This window comes from Mastigoproctus giganteus, chromosome 3, assembly GCF_048544385.1.
Source record: "Mastigoproctus giganteus isolate SK-2022 chromosome 3, ASM4854438v1, whole genome shotgun sequence".
Lineage (NCBI taxonomy): Eukaryota > Metazoa > Arthropoda > Arachnida > Uropygi > Thelyphonidae > Mastigoproctus > Mastigoproctus giganteus.
This window is the reverse complement of record NC_143577.1, coordinates 97560766-97581103: the sequence shown is the minus strand read 5'-3', so window position 1 is coordinate 97581103 and position 20338 is coordinate 97560766. Positions and strand designations below refer to the sequence as shown.

The window sequence follows — 20338 nt, the reverse complement described above, 5'->3', positions numbered from 1 at the left end:
GACATTGGAGGCAAATTGCTGCTATGGATAAAGGGATGGTTGAGGGGGAGAAGACAGATAGTGGTAATCAATGGACACTGCTCATCGTGGACTAATGTTATTAGTGGAGTCCCTCAGGGCTCAGTGTTGGGTCCATTATTGTTTTCTGTATTTATAAATGATATTGATGATGGTATATCAAGCTTAATGTTCAAGTTTGCAGATGATACAAAGGTTGGCAGGGTTGTCAAGGACACTACTGACACTATGCTGCTGCAACAGGATCTGGAAAGGTTGAGCAGATGGGCTGAGAGGTGGCAAATGAAGTTTAACATTGACAAATGTAAAGTACTACACATGGGAAACAGCAACCCCAGAGCAACCTATCAACTCTGTGGTACTACACTGACAGTGGTAGAGAATGAAAGGAACTTGGGGGTGATTGTGCAGGCAGATATGAAGTTCTCCCGGACAGTGCAGACGGGCTGCAAGAGTAGCTCATGGAGTATTGTCAATGATATACAGGAATTTTTCCAGCAGGGATAAGGAGGTGATTATTCCATTGTATATGGCAATGGTCAGGCCACACCTAGAGTACTGTATACAGGTCTGGAGGCCTCATTTCAAGAAGGATGTAGAGCTGCTGGAACGAGTACAGAGAAGGGCAACAAGATTAGTGAATGGAACAAAGGGGTGCTCTTACGAAGAAAGGCTTAAGTTTTGCAAATTACAGTGTCTGGAGACTAGGCACCAGCGAGGTGATCTGATAGAGGTGTATAAAGCCTTGAATGGTTTAAGCATGCTCAATGCTGATGGGATTCTTCCTCTAGCCCAGAAAAATCACCTGAGAGGGCATAAATTCAAATTGAGGAAAGACAGATGTAGGATAGACGTGCGGAAATTTGCCTTTAGCCAGCGGGTGGTTGGTTGGTGGAACAGACTGCCATCCCTTGTGGTGGAGGTTGATAGCCTAAATAAGTTTAAGGCTCAGCTGGACAGGTATTTTGAACGAACAGAGGGGTGAAGTGGAAGTGGGTTTTTTTTTTTTTTTTTGGCTGATGCTGCATAAGCTTGCTTTCTTGCATCAAATGCCTCTACTAATGCTAATGCTAAACAGAAATACAAATTAAACTACATTTGGAACACACAAAGAAGCACTTTTAAAATGTATTTCCCCATGTATAAGACGCACCCTTTTTCGAAAAAATTGGGGTCTAAAAACTGGGTGCGTCTTATACAGTGGTTGTAGATTTTTTTACTTGCATTTCCCACTTTTTCGCGCTTGTTGTCTTTGCGCTCATTGTTTCGCACTTGTTACCGGTATATCAGGTTACGTTTTGCCAAGTTCTGCCCAGAAATGGCTCAGAAAAGATTTTCGTGCTGAATTAAAGTTAAAAGTGATCCAGTTTGCAAAAGTGAATGGAAATCGTGCTGCTGAACGTAAGTTTGGTCCTCCTCCAACTGAGAAAACAATCCAAGACTGGCTACGGGAAGTAGAAGAAACCCTACTGAAAACGTCACGGCAGAAGAAGGCCATGAGAGGCAAGTCAGCAAAATGGCCTGATTTAGAGAGAGAGAATTGAAGAGCAAAGGGCAATTGGAATTCCTGTGTCCACAAAGATGGTTCAGCATGAAGCAAGAAGAATTGCTGATGAAAAAGAAGTTACTGATTTCAAAGGAGGACACAATTGGTGCTTCAGGTTCATGAAACGGAATGGACTAAGAATGCGTACACGCACCAGACTTGCCCAAAAGATTCCTGAAAGCTATGAGCAGAAGGTCCTTGAATTTCATCGTTTTGTCATTCAATGTCAGAAGACACATCAGTTTGAGTTGGGACAGATTGCAAATATGGACAAAGTCCCCCTTCAATTTGATGTCCCAAGTAACAAAATTGTTGATAAGAAGGGGGTCAAAACTGTAACTGTGAAGACAAGTGAACATGAAAAGAGCCATTATACAGTTGTTCTAGCTTGTTGGGGGCGACGGAACCATGCTGCCTCCTATGCTGATTTTCAAATGCAATACAATGCCAAAAGAAGACATTCCTCGAGGAGTGATTGTCCACGTTCATGACAAGAGTTAGATGGATCAGGATGGGATGAAGATCTGGTTTCAGAAAGTTTGAAGCAGGAGACCAGGTGGGCTCTTACGCAAACCTGCCCTATTGGTGCTTGATCAGTTGAGGGCACACAACAAAAAACACTAAAAAGATGATTGCTACAGAGCAAAAAACAAAACTTGCCATCATACCTGGAGGCTTGACATCCCAGCTCCAACCACTTGATGTCAGTATTAACAAACCCTTCAAAGCTGCCATGAGAGACAAATGGAACTAATGGTGAAGTCTTCTGGGGACAATTTGACACCAGTAGGAAGAGTGAAGAAACCAACTATAGGAGAAGTTTGTACCTGGGTGAAAAGATCCTGGGATAATATCACGATTGAGATCGTTGTCAAGTCATTTAAGAAGTTCAGCATTTCAAATGCCATGGATGGAACTGAGGACGAGGCAATATATGAAGACAGTGATTCGTCATCAGACACAGAGGAGGACAAGCTAATGGATGGGAGTTTTGACAGTGATGAGGAGTTGTATGAATTTTATGATGAATAAAACTTGAGTTCAATAACTTTATGTAATACATTCTTTTTCAAATTTTGCGGCCCAAAATTAAGGTGCATCTTATACACGGGGAAATATGGTAAGTGCACTTCAAATTTTAGCATTAGCAGAGGCACACGATGCAAGAAGGGAAGCTTATGCAGCATCAGCTAAAAAAAAAAAAAACTCCCATTTCACCCCGCCATTCGTTCCAAATGCCTGTCCAGCTCAGCCTTAAATTTATTTAGGCTATCAACTTCCACACATCCATTCTACAACTGTCTTTCCTCATTTCGAATCGATTACCCATCAGGTTCTTAATCTGAGCAAGAGGAAGAATCCCATCAGCATTCAGCTTGCTCAACTGATTCAAGGCCTTATACACCTCAATCAGATCACCTCACAGGTGCCTACTCTCCAGGCTGCAATTTGCAGAACTTAAGCCTTTCTTGGTAAGAGCACCCATTTGTCCTCCTCACCAATCTTGTTGCCCTTCTTTGTACTCGTTCTAGCAACTCTACATCCTTCCTAAAATGAGGTCTCCAGACCTGTACGCAGTACTTTAGGTGTTGCCTGACCATTGCCTTGTACAATGGGATAATCATCTCCCTGTCCCTCCTAGCAAAATTCCTATATATAAATATAAATATATAAATTTGTATATAAAATTTCTATATATAAATTTGATGAATTTGAGATATTGCTCAAAGCATCAAAGGTGAATATTGTTGGGATATCAGAGACGTGGTGTCACACAGATATAAGTAATGCAGAACTGGAATTTGGGGAGTACAACGTCTACAGAAAGGATAGACAGGATAGGAAGGGAGGAGGGGTTATGCTATTAGTTAAGAAACACATAAAATCCAAGGAAGTGAAGCCAGTCGACATCGCTGGACAGTGCAGTGTCGAGTCAGTTTGGTGTGACTTAAGCATTGGGAGATCAAAATTGAGAGTAGGAGTGTGCTATAGGCCTAATGACTCTGATGAGTATAATAAGAAACTGTACAGGGAAATAGAGTGGGCCAGTAAATCAGAGAGTCTTATAATGGGGGATTTTAATTTCCCAGATATTGACTGGAATTTGTGGGTTGGTCACTCACACACTAGCAAAGCTTTTGTGGATTTATCGGATGATTGTTTTCTAAATCAGCATGTTCGGTAGGCAACTAGAGGGAGCAATACTCTTGATTTGATTATCAGTAGTGATTCTTCATGTATTAAGAATCTGCAGATACAGGAACCACTAGGTGGCAGTGATCACAGTGTGGTGAAGTGGGATTTACTCAAGGAGGTAACTACCATCAGGGGTAAAAGGAAGGGTTATTGCTTTCGTAAGGGCAACTACGATGGTCTGAGACAGTATTTAAATTCTATACAGTGGGACCAACTGATGATGTTACCAACAGCAAACTCAAAATGGGAAGCATTCAAAGAACTTATCTTGGAAGCTACTAGGCTTTACATACCAACTAAGAAATATTGTTCAAGGTTCAGGCCTAAATGGATGTCAGATGAACTAATGAGACATATGGCAGAGGAGAAAAATGCATGGGATACATATAAATTAACATGTGACACAGAAGCCTATGATAGATATAAGTTGATCTGTAACCAAGTTACAAAGGAGGTTAGACAGGCGAAGGCAGATTACGAGAAATCTTTGGCAAGGGATGCAAAGAAAAACAGCAAGGAGTTCTTTACTTATGTAAACTCTAGAAGGAAGGGGATGAATCAGATTGGTCCACTTGATATCGATGGTTCAACTGTTCATGATCCTGCTCAGATAGCTAACAAACTAAATCAATATTTTGCATCTACATTCTAACATGAGAAGTTATTCAGGAAGGGGAATGCCATAGATGAAGTAAACACTGGCAGTGAGCTAGATGATTTTGCAATAATTGAGAGTAAAGTGGAGGAGAAATTGTTGAAGATAAATAAAAGAAAGGCAACTGGGGTGGATGGCATCTATCCAGTTATATTAAAGGAGGCAGCAAAGGAAGTAAGCAATTTTTTTTTTTTTTTTTTTTTTTTATTGGTAGTGGTTGGCGCATAGGCTTCTGTGGCTATAATGCACCTCCCAAGGTTTTTGCAGTACTTTGATCCAAGCCCAAGGCGGGAATCGAACCCGCGACCTTTGGGTTGCCAGGCAGGCACTTTACCCACCCGGCTAGCCCGGTCAGCAAGCAATCCGTAAGCGATAATTATGAGAGCTTCCTTGGATTCAGGGGAGGTACCCACAGACTGGAGATGTGCAAATGTAACCCCAATTCACAAAGGCTGACACAAGTAATTATAGACCTGTGAGTTAACTTCTGTTCCAGGAAAATTAATGGAAGCACTGGTTAAAGAAGCACTGCAGGATCATCTTGACAAGAATTCACTTATAACTCAGACACAGCATGGTTTTGTTAAGGGAAGGTCTTGCCTGACCAATTTGATTGGATACTATGATGTAGTCACAAAAGAATTGGATGCAGGGAATAACTTTGATATTATATATTTGGATCTTAGAAAGGCTTTTGATACTGTTGCACATGGAAGACTGCTGCACAAATTGGAGCAGTGTGGCATTGGTGGCAAATTGTTGCTATGGATAAAGGGATGGTTGAGTGGCAGAAGACAGAGGGTAGTAATTAATGGACACTGCTCATCGTGGACTAATGTTATTAGTGGAGTCCCTCAGGGTTCAGTGTTGGGTCCATTGTTGTTTTCTGTATTTATAAATAATATTGATGATGGTATATCAAGCTTAATGTCCAAGTTTGCAGACAATACAATATGCTATGCTGCTGCAACAGGCTCTGGAAAGGTTGAGCAGATGGGCTGAGAGGTGGCAAATGAAGTTTAACATTGAGAAAAGTAAAGTACTACATATGGGAAACAACAACCCCAGAGCAACGTATTAACTCTGTGGTACTACACTGACAGTGGTAGAGAATGAAAAGGACCTGGGGTAATTGTGCAGGCAGATATGAAGTTCTCTGAGTAGTGCAGACAGGCTGCAAGAGTAGCTCATGGTGTCTTATCAATGATATACAGGAATTTTTCTAGCAGGGATAGGGAGGTGATTATTCCCTTGTATAAGGCAATGGTCAGGCCACACCTTGAGTACTGTATACAGGTCTGGAGGCCTCATTTCAAGAAGGATGTAGAGCTGCTGGAACGAGTACAGAGAAGGGCAACAAGATTAGTGAATGGAACGAAGGTTGCTCTTACGAAGAAAGGCTTAAGATTTGCAAATTACAGTGTCTGGAGACTAGGCACCGGTGAGGTGATCTGACAGAGGTGTACAAAGCCTTGAATGGTTTGAGCATGCTCAATGCTGATGGGATACTGCCTCTTGCTCAGAATAATCACCTGAGAGGGCATAAATTCAAATTGGGGAAAGACAGATGTAGGATAGATGTGCGGAAATTTGCCTTTAGCCAGCGGGTAGTTGGTTGGTGGAACAGATTTCCATCCCTTGTTGTGGAGGTTGATAGCCTAAATAAATTTAAGGCTCAGCTGGACAGGTATTTCGAACTAACGAACGGAGGGGTGAAGTGGAAGGGGTTTTTTTTTTTTTTTTTTGGCTGATGCTGCATAAGCTTGCTTTCTTGCATCATATGCCTCTACTAATGCTAATGCTAATGATTGACAAGACTCCGTGATCTGCTCTGGCAGCCCATCTGCATTGTTCAGCTAACTTCATATTTGACTGCACAATTATCCCCAGGTCTTTTTCACTTTACACTTCCCTGAGTGTAGTAGCACACAGTTGATACGTTTCTCTTGAGTTATTGCTACCCATCTGCAGTACTTTGCATTTGTCAATGTTAAACGTCAGTTGCCACTTCTCAGCACATTTGCCCAACTTATTTAGATCCAGTTATCTAGACGTTTGTATCATCTGCAAACTTGGATATTAATCCTGATATACCTTCATTAATATCATTGATGAATACACAAAACAACAATGGGCTCAGCACCGAACCCTGCAGAACTCCACTAATAATATTTGTCCACGAAGAGCAGTGTCCATTGATTACCACTCTCTGTCGTATCCCACTCAACCATCCCTTTATCCATTGTAGCAACTTATCCTTAATGCCATACCTCTCCAATTTGTACAGCAGTCTTCCATGTGCAACAGTATCAAAAGCTTTTCTGAAATCCAAGTATATGATATCAAAATTATTTTTGACATTCAGTTCCTTTGTGACCACATCATAGTATCCAATCACACTGGTCAGACAAGACCTCCCTTTAACGAACCCATGCTGTGTCTTAACTATTACTGCAGTCTTGTCTAGATGATCCTGCAATGCTTCTTTAACCAGTGGCTCCATTATTTTCCCCGGAACACAAGTTAAACCTGTTAGTTTAACTTGTGTTCCGGGGAAAATAATGGAGCCACTGGTTAAAGAAGCATTGCAAGTAACTTACAAGTAACTATAGACCTGTTAGTCTATAGTTACTTGTGTCACCTTTTAAACCCCCCCCCTTGTGAATTGGTGTTACATTTGCACACCTCCAGTCCATGGGGACCTCCCCTGAGTCCAAGGAAGCTCTCATAATTGTGGCTAAGGGTTTGCCTCCTTTAATATAACTGGATAGATCCCGTCCACCCTGGGTGCCTTCCTTATGTTTAACTTCAACAATTTCTCCTCCACTTTTCTCTCAGTTATTACAAAATCACTTAGCTCCCTGTTAGAGTTTGATAAGCTACTGGCATTCCCCTCATTGAATAACTCCTTGCGTGTGAATGTAGATGCAGAATACTCATTCAGTTTTTCAGCTACCTGAGCATGATCATTAATAGTCAACCCATCTAATCTGATTCATCCCTTTTCTTCTACAGTTTACATAAGGAAAGAACTCTGCTGTTTTTCTTTGCATCCTTTGCCAAAGATTTCTCGTAATATGCCTTCACCTGCCTAGCCTACTTTGTGAATTGATTACAGAAAAGCTTATATCTGCCATAGGCTTCTGTGTTACCTGATAATTTATATGCATCCCATACATTTTTCTTCTCTGCCACAAGCCTTATTAATTCATCTGACTTCCATTTAGGCCTGAACCTTGAACTGTATTTCTTAGTTGGAATGAAAAGTCTAGTAGCCTCCAAGATTAAGTCCCCGAAGGCTTCCCATTTAGAATTCAATGTTGGCAACACATCAGTTGATCCCACTGTACAGAATTTAAAAAACTGTCTGAGACCCCTGTAGTCACCTTTACGAAAGCAAAAGCCCTTCCCTTTAGCCTTGATGGTAGTTACATCTTTAAGTAATTCCCATATCAGTACATTGTGATCACTGTCACCCAGTGGTTCCTTTATCTGGAAATTGTTAATGCATGAATAATCACTGCTGATAATCAGATCAAGAGTATTATTCCCTCTGGTTGCCTCTCAAACATGCTGCTGTATAAAACAGTCATCCAATAAATCCAAAAAAGTGTTGCTAGTGTGCGAGTGACCAACACACAAGTTCTAGTCAATATCTAGAAAGTTAAAATCCTTCATTATAATACATTCTGATTTACTCGCCCACCCTATTTCTCTGCACAATTGCTCATTATACTCATCAGATTCATTAGAGTATATAAGAGTAGGTGTGTGTGTGTGTGTGTATAACACACACACACCTACTCTCATTTTTTTTTTCCCAGTGCTTATGTCACACCAAACAGATTGAACATTGCATTGTCCACCAACATCAATTGGATGCACTTTCTTAGATTTTATGTGTTTCTTAACTAACAGCATAACCCCTCCTCCCTTCCTGTCCTGTCTTGTCTATACTTTCTGTACACATTCCAAATTCCAATTCTGCACTGCTTATATCTGTGTGACACCAAGTCTTTGATGTCTTGACTACCACTTCAAGCTCATCAAATTTATTAACTATACTCCTATTATATTTGCATTGGTTTATATGCAAGTATACATGCACCTGTTTCTACTCTTAGTTACCCTAACAGAGCCCATGTATTTATTTGTTCCACTATGATTCCCAACAGTCCTGGAAATATCCATTGCCTTGTTTCCGTGCTGCTGCTCATTCTAATAGAAGCAGTGCAATAATCACTTTTGCCTCTGCCTGCAACCACTGTTAACGTTTTAGTCTGTGTATCCCCCCCCCCAAGTTAGCAGTTTTCTGACCCACCTAACATTGCCTTGATAGCATCAGCAAATATTCTTGCACCCTTTCTATTTAAGTGCACCCCATCTCTGTAGAAGCAGTCTCTCCTGTCAACAAGCACAGACCAGGCTGAAAAAAATTCTCCCCCCCCCCGAGCCTTGCACAATCTCTCCCCGGCTGAAGTGACCGACAAGGCTTTCATCATATACTCCTTCCTATCAGACCAGAATTGCAGGTCTACACTTTCACATTCAACCCTAACTTGCAACTTTTTTTCAACATTGACCTGTACTCGAGTAAATCTGCAGATCTCTTAATGTCATTAATGCCAACGTGTACAACAATATCACCTTTTGTGCCCTTAAAAGATGATATCTGCTCTACAACATCATCACCTTTTGCCCCTGGCAGACATACCCTGGTCCATCTAACCTTGCATAGTATATTCCCCGTCTCCCTGACAATAGAGTCACTAACAATAACTAGTTCCTTTGGAACCAGCGCATTCTGCCTTGGAGATTGCCTCTCTGTTGCCTGATGCACAGGAGTTGGCTCTGCCGTTGAGCTGGGCAGCTGAGAGCTTGATGGGCCCCTAATATTAATTTCTTTGAGGGCATTTACCCTAAACCTCAAGCTCTCATAGATGCCCATCAGAATGCTGAGTTGGTGCCTAATTTCTTGACACTCTAGGCATCTGGTTGGTTGGTTGGTGGTTGGTGTCGTGTCCATTTGAAGTCAAATTGAACCATGCGCTGATATCACTGCTTTAGCTAAGTCCACGATCTTTTCGTTGTAGAGTTCTCCCTGAAAAGGGGATTCGTCCATGCTTTGCAAAGTCGCCTGAATTGCAGGACAGCTGAAGATGTGTTCCGGAGTAAGCTGTTCGTTCGGACAGTTTCTGCAAAGTTTATAAGTTCTGGTACTATCCGCACTAATTTTCATACCTGCCATGTGTCGAGTTCTCAGTCTGGCAATGGTCTTAGTGATGTTCCTATTTGCATTAATCTCGCAGACTTGGTGATCAGTTTCTATATGTTTCTGTCTGAGTCTGTATCTGGCGATGGCATTAGCATCGTCTAGAGTTATGGTTTTTGAGGTGTTGTGATTTAAGTTTCTTGCTTCTTTTGCCAGTTTATCGGCCGCCTCATTTCCTTCTATACCCACATGCGCGGGCATCCACTGTAGTGTGCAGCTCTTTCCCAATTGATGAACTATCTCCAAGTGTCGGTGAATGTCCTGTGTGAGTCCTGTTCGTCCATGTTTTATTGCCAGCAGGGCTGCTCTTGAGTCGCAGAAGATTACAAGCCCTCTGGCTCTGTCTATGTCTCTTAGTGAAATATAACTATTTAGGGCCTCAAGTATTGCCCTTAGCTCACATGTAAAGTTAGAGGCGATGCTGCCTGCACCTATACTTTGTTGCATTTTTGTAGTATTTGTCAGGGTGATGTGTATGCCTGCTCCGCCCTTGAGGATAGTCTCGTCAGAGGATCCATCGGTATACATCTGTACTAGGTCACGTCTCGAATAAGTCTCAATTGTTTTGATTCCTATAGCTTTGACAATGGTCTCGATTTCTTTTTTTGTACAGTGTTCCACGAGATCCAAATTTATTGTGGTATTTTGGGGGATGCAAGATGGTAAGGTAGGCTCTTGAAGTATGTCATATTTTGTGAGTTCAAGATCAAGACTTTCTCTGATTTCCTTATCGTATTTCATGGTAGATGACCTTTTGAGTCTTGACCTGCAGTTCCAATTTATAAAGGTCCTACGGGAGATATGATCAATGTCTCTGCTGTTAGCCTTATTAGTGAATTTAATTGTGTGATATCTTCTTCTTTGATTGAGTGTCTGAAGGCCGCATTCCCGCTCTGCTTTGGTGTTGTTTGTAGACGAAACAGCCCCGATGATTATTTTGGCTGCTCTTGCTTGGATCCTGTCCAGTTTTCCAAGTGCAGACTCAGAAGCATGTGCCCATATTGGTGCTGCATATTCCAAATTAGCCCTGATAAGTGTGGTATAAGTTGTTTTGAGTGTTTTCGGATTTGCTCCCCAGTTCGTACCGCATAAGCTTTTTAAGATGTTTAATTTCTTCAGTGCTCTATTGGAGCTGTTTTCAATGTGTTTGGTGAAACGTAGTTCTGTGTCGAGGGTTATACCCAGATATTTTGGGTTATCCTTTTTTGAAGTGGGCACGCCGTCTATAGCGATAGCTGGGTTAAAGTTCTTTCTGCGGCTTCTGTCTGTGGTAAAAACAGTGTGGTTAGTTTTATGGGGATTTATCTGTAATTTTAGTTCTCTTGCCCAGTCCACAATTCCTTTTAGTGATCTGTTTATGGATATTTCTGATTTTGCCATGTCTCTGCTGGTATGCCATATTGCTATGTCATCTGCATAGCATGCAATCTTGGTGTCTTCGTCTATATGTTGATGGACGTTATTGGTGTATAGCAGGAAGAGCAGGGGACTGAGAACAGAGCCTTGCGGGACTCCTTGCCATGTTCTTCTGTCCCTGGAGTAGGCTCCATTATATCTTACTCTGATCTTTCTGTCTCTTAGAAAGTCTGCAATCCATATTAGGGCGTTGCCCTTTATACCATGTTTGTGTGCTATTTCAATTAATTTCTTTCTCCAGACTGTGTCAAAGGCCGATGTCATGTCAAGGAAGACAGCAATAGTCTTTTTTGAGGGGTTTTCTTGCAAGCCGTCTATGATTGACTGACATAGATAAAAGAGTTGGTCTTCTGTGGCATGTTGTTTCTTGTACGCTGTTTGGTAGAAATTTAATATTTTCGTTTTTGTGAGTTCATTCATGATTCTAGAATGTATTATACGTTCCGTGATTTTGCAGAGAATACTATTGAGTGCAATGGGTCTGTAATGTTTACACTCGGTGGGCGATTTCCCCGGCTTAAGTAGGGGGACAATGATTGAGGTTTTCCATGTCTTGGGGAGTTTTCCCTTTTGCCAAGTTATGTTTATTATTTCCAGTAAGCATTTTGTAGCGGTTTCTCCAAAGCGCTTGACCATCTCCCCAAAAATTAGATCACTGCCTGGAGATTTTCTTGCATCAATATTCCTGATCGCTGTCTTAAGTTCTTGGCAAGTTATGGCCTGAGTACAGATATCATCATTTTTGTATCCTCTTGCTTCTGTCAGAAGTCTTCTAACTCTTCTATTCAATTTCTTGTCTTCCCTATTGAAGGATAATTTACTGATGTTGGAGTAGTGTGTTGCTAGCATATTTGCTGCCGCTTTGTTTGTATCTGCATCAGAACCAGAAGAGTTAATGATGTTTGAATTCTGATCTGTTGTACTAGAAGAGCATTTATTTAGGGCTCCGACGACTTTCCAATACTTTGCATCTTTCCTTGGGTCTAAGCTGTTGCAAAATTCTGCCCATTTTTTACTCTTACCCTTTGCTATCTCTTCCTCTACCTTTCTTGTAGCTTCAGCAAGCCTGTTTCTGTTTAGGCTTGTGTTGTTGGTCTTTACTAGTTCATTTAAATGGTCCCTTTCTTTAATCAAAGAATCAATGTTGAGATCTTTCCAATAAGGGACCCACTGTTTTTTCCTTTTACCTCTGGGTATGAACCTCTTGGCCGCAATTGTGATGTTCTTTGTAAAGTTTGAAGCCTTTTCTTCAAGACAATCAGTTCGAGGCTCATTTAAGCATAGTTTGTCCAGTAACTGTGTAAAGCCTGTCCAATCTGCTTTCTGAAGTTCCATGATCTCTTTTTCTGGTCAACTTCCTCCACTTGAAATTTAAGTGTAGTTATAATAGGGCGATGATCACTCATGGCACTGTTTGAGTTCTCCAGCTGCAAAGGCTTGAGATGTGATAGCTGACTGCTGTGAGATCAAGGGCAGATTCCGTGCCAGTAGTTCTTGATAAGTAGGTATTTTGCTTGTTGTTTAATATGATCAGACCTAGATCAATTAGGATATCTTCTACCTGCTGTCCCTTTTCATCCAGGACAGGTGATCCCCAAGTGGGACTTTTTGCATTAAAGTCTCCTACCATAATAACAGAGTCTATTGGAATGTTGCTAATTTCATTGAATGAATTGGGGCTGATGGAGGAGTTATCAGGATGATACACATTGACCAAGATGAAGGAGCGCTCTGGAGAGATGATCTCCAGTGCCTGGACTTCTGTGTTGCCAGTATCTTGCCCTGCGGTGATAACTTTATACTTGACAGCAGAGTCTTTAATTAGGAACGCTAATCCACCTCCACGTTTATTCTCTCTATTCTTTCGAATCGTAGTGTAACCTTTAATGTTGAGCTGTATTTTGTCGTTCAGCCATGTCTCCTGAAGACAGGCAATGTGAACATCATTTTCAAGTAAAAGACTCTGTAATTCGTCTCTTTTCCTCTGTGTTCCATTAATATTTAGCTGTAGGATATTGATTGTCCTCGTAGCACATTTCCCATCAAGTTCCCGGACTGCGGAGCTTGACGCGTCGGCTACCCCGTACGCGGTAGCATGGTTTAAATCTGTGGATTGACTTCTCATGGAAAAAGGGTTGCCATTGCCGTAGAGAGGTTGGACTTCTACCTGTTGGTCCGCGGAAGGTATTTTGATTTCCCTTCTACCACCCAATGGGAGGCATTCCCCGATCCGCCACCTGGGGACGCGCCCTCTAGGGGTTACAGGCTCCCCCGAGGGACTCTAGGCATCTGGCACACACAAAGACATCCTTCTTGGCTAGATCATGTCCTGTTTTAGAAAGTTCATCAAACATTTCACATTTCACACATTTTTTTGAGACTGTGATGCATTGGAGATTCGCTCCTTCGCTCTTCCTTTATCAGTGAAGGAGAAACACATTTCACCATAATAACGTCAAAACCGACAATTCCAACTATCGGTATAATCGCAAATGCAATTAGATAGAGTTTATTACCCGTTTATAATTAGATTGGACTAACAGAAATGCAACTGGAAATGGTTTTTATTGTTTTATGGTAATAACCCCCAGAAATGTACTTTAGTAAAATGTTAGTTAGTGAGGTGTTAATAGTGTGTCTCTGCCTTTACGGTGTTGTTTATTCAGTTGCTACACTCGCACAGCTTTGTTTTTGTGTATCAAGCATGCCTCCTCATTTTGTAATTGTGCTTTATTCCCTAAAAATGAGTAAAATACTTAAAAGGTGTGGAAAGGAAGCGTCCTGGTGAAGACACCATAGATTCAGAGAGAAAGAGAAAACCAATATGGACAGACAGAGATGGACTGGGTCAAAAATTCTTACCCAGGAAAATTTGTAACGGCCTCATACTAGCATTTATGGCCTTCGGCCCACCGGGGTTTCCCCGGTAAGGCTTACGGTCAGTCCACCTCTGTCCATAGAGAAAAAAAAATGAAATTCTAAAACACTTTGAGCAAAATGAAAGAACATGTGATATTGCAACGTGCTACAGGCCTATATGAGGCAACGCCGAGAATTAGAAAGAATGCAGAGAAAATAAAAACTTTCATAGCAGGAACAACTCAAAATGTAATAAAATCCATTAGATCAAGAAACAAAGAATTTTAAGAGATGGAACGGCTGTCATCTGTTTGGATAGAAAATAAAACAAAGAACAAGTTTGCTTACGATAGAAGCAAAAGCATTAGCAATATTTTATTACGTAACAGTCATAATAGAATACTTACATATTTTATTACGATTATTTATTGTGTTTTGTAATGTTTTGGTTACAAATGTGTGTTCAATCTTAGGTGGTCGGCACCTAACCCTATTTTTTCCACAGGCCCTGTTATTTATATTGCACGATTTTGCATTGCATGAGGGTTTCTAGAAACACAACTATCGTGCTATACGAAGACTGACTGTATTCTTTTTTAAAAATTCCCAAATAAGACAAATTTTTTCTTAAAGGCCAAATTGCTAGCACATGTAGAATATCATTTATATAATTAATTATGCAGCTGTGCTTTGAAGGGCATGCTTAGCTGTTTCAGTTAAAAATATAGGAGATACAGTACCTTGGGAAATCACGACTTTCACTTCTGTTCCATTGTAGTTTGATCTTCGAATGACCTTGTGGGCTATGTCACTCCAATAAATATGGCCTTTCAAACAATCCACATCAATATCAACTGCTGTTTGGTGGGGTTCCATCAACAACAGATCTCCACGATTCGACTTTGTGGGACTGAGAGGCATTCTCAGGACTGACATTCCTTGGGTAAACATCAGAAAACCACCTTCGTGATGTGGAGCAACTGTAAAAAACCTCTGTTTGATTAACCTCAAATATTAAGCAGTAGCACATCTAGAATTTTCATCACCTATAGCCAACCATCAGAAAAATGCACCTTTGCTTTTCATTAAATTTATTACTGTATTTAATAATAATATATATAAAATTCAAAACTTGTAGCTTTTATTTGTATAATTGATTTAAATAATAAAGGTTGTATTCATATTTTTAAAATGAATTATAAATTCAATTATTCTTTTCTTTAACTCCATAAGCTTCTATGGCCAAGACCACATTTGTAATACCCTACTTATGCCACTGTATTTAAGCATAATGTGACCAATTATATTTACTTTAAAAGTAATACATAGTACTATGTTAGAAAAGAGAAATACATTAAGGGTTTTTTTTTTTTTTTTGCTTTATAACATAAGAAGATATGGATCGGTAAAAAAGATATGGATTGGTGAAAAGGATAGCTCAGGGCATTACTGAGGCAGGAAATGAGCTGTAATGAGAATCACGGACATCTGCAGGGTTGAGCACAGCAGACTGACACATTTTAAATTACAAAAGCTTTATTATAATTCTTACACCGAGCAATTTTTAATACAGATTATTTAAGTTGGGTACTATGAAATATTTAAAGGTGGGCAAAAGCCTCGTGCTACGAGGTAGAATGACTAACATATAGGTTAGTGAAAAAGAATCAGTTTTAATCATAGCCATGTACCAAAGTAGTTGAATTAATTAATTAGATTGGCATCGTTTTGATTATATCTCCTATTGTGACACATCGAGTTGCCATGGTATTGTACTACCTCGAATAAGTAACACTTCACCAGTGGAGAAGACTACTGTTACTTACTTTCGGCGAATACCACCACCCAGACGGCACGATATCAAAGCTTGTTGGCTGGCTTCTCCTCGGTAGATACAACTGTACTATTGCAGTTATATTATGTTAGTCATTCTACCTCATAGCATGAGGCTTTTGCCCTTAAATATTTTATGGTCTATATCAATGCACACCATCAGGCATATCTCATATTGCTAAGTTATACTTCATAACTAGGTTGTCACTATTGCAATACCAGGGTACCTGCCCACCCGTTGAGGAAAAGCCAACAAACTTTGAAACTGTGCTGTCTGGGTGGTGGTATCTGCCGAGAATAAGTAACAGCAGTCTTCTCCACTGGTGAAGTGTTACTTATTCAAGGTAGTACAATACCATGGCAACTCATTGGGAAGGAATTCACAATATGAGATATAATCAAAATGATGCCAATCTAATTAATTAATTAAATTACTTTGGTAGATGGCTACAATTAAAACTGACGCTTTTGCACTAACCTATACATTGAGTACAAAAGGCACTTTTACTAGCTACTCAATTTTACAAATGACATCACTTCAGTATCCTCTTTGCTTTTCAGTACAATCTTGAATTCTTTTTGTGACATTGTGCATTACAGGAATTCCCATGGCATCATCAATTGCTTGAATCTCCTCTATGAATTTAAGCGGCTGTTTGAGGTTTGTTCGGTGCAAAAAGATTGGGTAACCTAGCCACTGCAGTTAAGCATAACAAGAAATTATGCAGTTGCCAAGTAGCCAGCACAACCAATTTAGATGTGCTGTGTGAGCAGTTCCTCCATCTTGTTGTAACTACACTAATTCTTGAACCTAAAGGTGTGCAAAAAAAATATTTTCAACGTGGATCCATAACATTCAGCATTTACTGTAACAGAATTACCAGCATCATCCTCAAAGAAATGCCAAATGATAGAATTCCACACCAAACCACAACCTATGATTAATGAAGGATCACCTATGATTAATGAAGGACCACATAACATGTGGTGGTCCTTCATTAATCTGTTGTGGATTTCTGTCAGACCAATATCAAAAAGTTCTATTTATTTAAAGCACCACAAAGGTGCAATTCATTTGTACCTCTGTGGTTTGGAGAAAATCACTTATGTGATTTGCTTCATTTGCAGTGGCGGCTCGTGACTGATGTGTGGGGGTGCTGCTTCTTAAAGTTACATTAAATTGCCTTGATTATAAGACATGTAAACATAGATGGTAATAATAATACGCAAGTTAAAAATACTGCAAAATATTAACTGGACACTTACCATTAACAGACTTGGGTAATCTCAAAATTTTATTTAAAAATAAAATCCATTCTTCGGTTTTTATTGTTGAAAATAGATTAATAACTTTTTCATTCAAGTTTTGTGCACTATTCAAATCGGCATGCTTGCTCAGCAGTTCCTTTGACTCATTTTATCACTTCTAAAAAATGTGTACTGGCAACCTGCCAACTATGAATTGACTCAACCACTATGGGCCAAAATGTGGAACTGTGTAGCGCACAGTTCCACCTACTGTTAAACTTCAAAGTTCAAAACAATTTCTTGTTTTTATTCATTTATTATTGAAATGATTATTGGAAATAGAGGATGAGTATACTATATGCGGGACCTGTTAATAAATATATTCATTGCGTTGTATTGTTCTTCACAAAATTTCATATAACTCCGTTGACTGTATATTTAGATTTTAAAATCTGGGGGGGTGCTGTGGTTCTGCACTACCTACCAACGAGCCGCCCCTATTCATTTGTCATTAAAAGGTTATAAATTAAACTTCAAAATCTCAGTAAAAAAAAAAAAAAATGAAAATCTCAGTAAAACTGAGGGTGTGCTACTTTATCATGTTCACCCAATTCCTGCAAAAGTGCTGTCTTGTAGGATGAAAGTATAAGTCCAGATGTAAAATTCAGTAACTAGGAATCTCCAAGGATCACCTGGAAATTCCTAGTGATCGAGAATATCGCCATGCCAGGCAAGAAGGATGAAAGACATCTCTTAAAGATGTAATGTTTTCAGGCTTATGGGCTTTGCTGGTCCTATGGGTTTCACTCAAACAATAGAACCAGATTCCTGCCATTGTTTTACCCATGCGATGATAGTTTTTCATGAAAGAGCAAAACCTTTACAATTCGCACCAAACTTACTGTGAAAACTATACCAAATCTGGGTCACAGATTCATATTTAACATAGCACTCAACCATAAACACACATTGTTTCAAACTCCATTTCTCCATGTTTACACACAACCTAACACTATGCTAGACTGACTAATAGTGAATGCCTTTGAAGCACTTATCTATGCCATCTACTAGCTCAAAAAGTAGTTATCATGAATTAAAAGTCATCAATCTGCAATGTTCCACCCTATACAGCTAGCCCTCGTTTTGCACTGGTCTGATATGTGCCGATTTGCAATAGCACTGGCCACAAGGCCATGAATATATATTTTTGCCAATTTTTTTATAAATTGAAAGTTTAAAATTGTCAAACAATTTATTGGCATCGTACTGTACTAGGTATCATGCACTGTTCATGTGATCAAGGACAATCTGAGCCAATCACAGATGATAAATTCACCCACCCACAATCTTAGCCAATTAGCAATTAGCACATCTGTATCATAGCCAATCAGAGACGAGAAAGCTTCCCACCTTCAAAGTAGCCACTCGTGGATGCAGTAGTAAAGGTTCATGTGGTTAAGCATTCAGTTGGTTGTTGTTTAAGCCATTTATACACGGAAATTTATTATGCTAACTTTTTTTTTTTATCAATTGTGCTATTATTAGTGATAGCCATGTGAATTTTTTGCCAATCTGCTAGACAGTGTTTTACATAATTATTATTATTTTTTTTTATCATTATAATTCCTATTCATTGTTAATGTATATATGAATTCTGCTATGTATTTGTTTTTATATTTATCTCCCTTGTACTGTACTGAATTGATGCCCCTAGCCTAGTGCTGTGATGGGCTTGCTGTATTTGCAATAAATGAATATTTATTTATAATTAATAAAGTTTTTAATTTAATAGAATAAAGAGATACCAAGTCAATGAATCCTAGTGTAAATGAAAGCAAGAAAAAGGTACGTTGATCTATCACATTGGAAGATAAGATGGAGGTTATTCGGAGGATGGAGGCTGGTGTAGGGCTATGAATATTCGTCCATCGACTATTACTACAATTACGAAGAATGCTGATAAAATAAAACAATCAACACAAGGTGCTACCAGAGTAAGTGCTACACAAGTTAATTGCAGTAGAAGTAAGCTTTTCTAAAAGCTTAAGCTTTTAGAAAAAAATGGAGCAATTGCTGACACTTTGGATAGATGATTTTTACCCAGAAAACATTCCCTTGACCCAAGCTGTAATAACTAAAAAGGCTAAGTCAATTTTTGAAGACAAAGTAGAAAGAAGGAGGTCAGTACAAAGAAATATTTTTGGCTAGCAAGTGCTGGTTCATGAGATTTAAAGCAAGAACCAAATGCAGAAATCTGAAAATTACCGGTGAGGAAGCAAGTGTAGATGCTGAGGCAGCTGCTGATTTCCCTGCAGAGTTTCAGGCCATAGTAGAGGAAGGTGAATATCCTGCAGATCTCATCTTCAATGTTAATGAAACGGGCCTTTATTGGAAAGAGTTGCCCTCAAGTACCTTCATTTCTCATGAAGAAAAGTTGGCTCCTGGGTATAAAGCATCAAAATTGCATTAGTAGAGGCATATGATGCAAGAAAGCAAGCTTATGCAGCATCAGACAAAAAAAAAAAACCCTCCATTCGTTCCAAATGCTGGTCCAGCACAGCCTTAAATTTATTTAGGCCATCAACTTCCACAAAAAAAGATGGAAGTCTGTTCCACCAATCAGTTTCAGGGGGAATAGGTTCAATTTGAACCTATGCCCCCTCAGATTCTTAAACTGAGCAAGAGGAAGAATCCCATCAGCATTCAGCTTGCTCAACCCATTCAAGGTCTTATACACCTCAATCAAATCACCTTGCAGGTGCCTATTCTCCGAGCGCTGCAATTTGCAAAACTTAAGCCTTTCTTGGTAAGAGCACCCCTTTGCCCCCCACCAATCTTGTTGACCTTCTTTGTACTCGTTCTAGCAACTCTACATCCTTCCTAAAATGAGCCTCCAGACCTGTACACAGTACTCTAGGTGTGGCCTGAGCATTGCCTTGTACAACGGGATAATCACCTCCCTGTCCCTGCTGGCAAAATTCACTGGTTGTTTCACGAGAGGTACCATGAATCGAGAGCGAACGACGAGGACGCCAGACAATGCGGAGAATGTCCTACGTCTTGTAGAAGGCAATCCGAGTAAGAGTACTCGAGCGATAGGCCAACGATTGGGTATTTCCCAATCCGCTGTATGGAGGATACTGTCAACAAACCAAATGAGTTCATACCATCTGCAACGCGTCCTATCATTGGAGCCTGTGGATTATCCACTCCAGAGAACTTTTGCTACTTGGTTTCTTCAACAGAAACGGTTCGCAAATGCTGACTTCCAGCAGGATCGCTGTTCATGCGACCT

General features: G+C 40.0%; 1 protein-coding gene across 1 annotated transcript in view; it reads right to left on the bottom strand.

The window, feature by feature from the left end:
* Positions 1-20338, bottom strand: part of Ndg (Nidogen) — a 255770-nt gene that overhangs the window by 49556 nt on the left and 185876 nt on the right. Inside the window, exon 16 of the mRNA XM_090370056.1 lies at positions 14703-14942. Within this exon, the coding sequence (XP_090226182.1) occupies positions 14703-14942 (240 nt within the window). The remainder of the gene's footprint in view (positions 1-14702; positions 14943-20338) is intronic.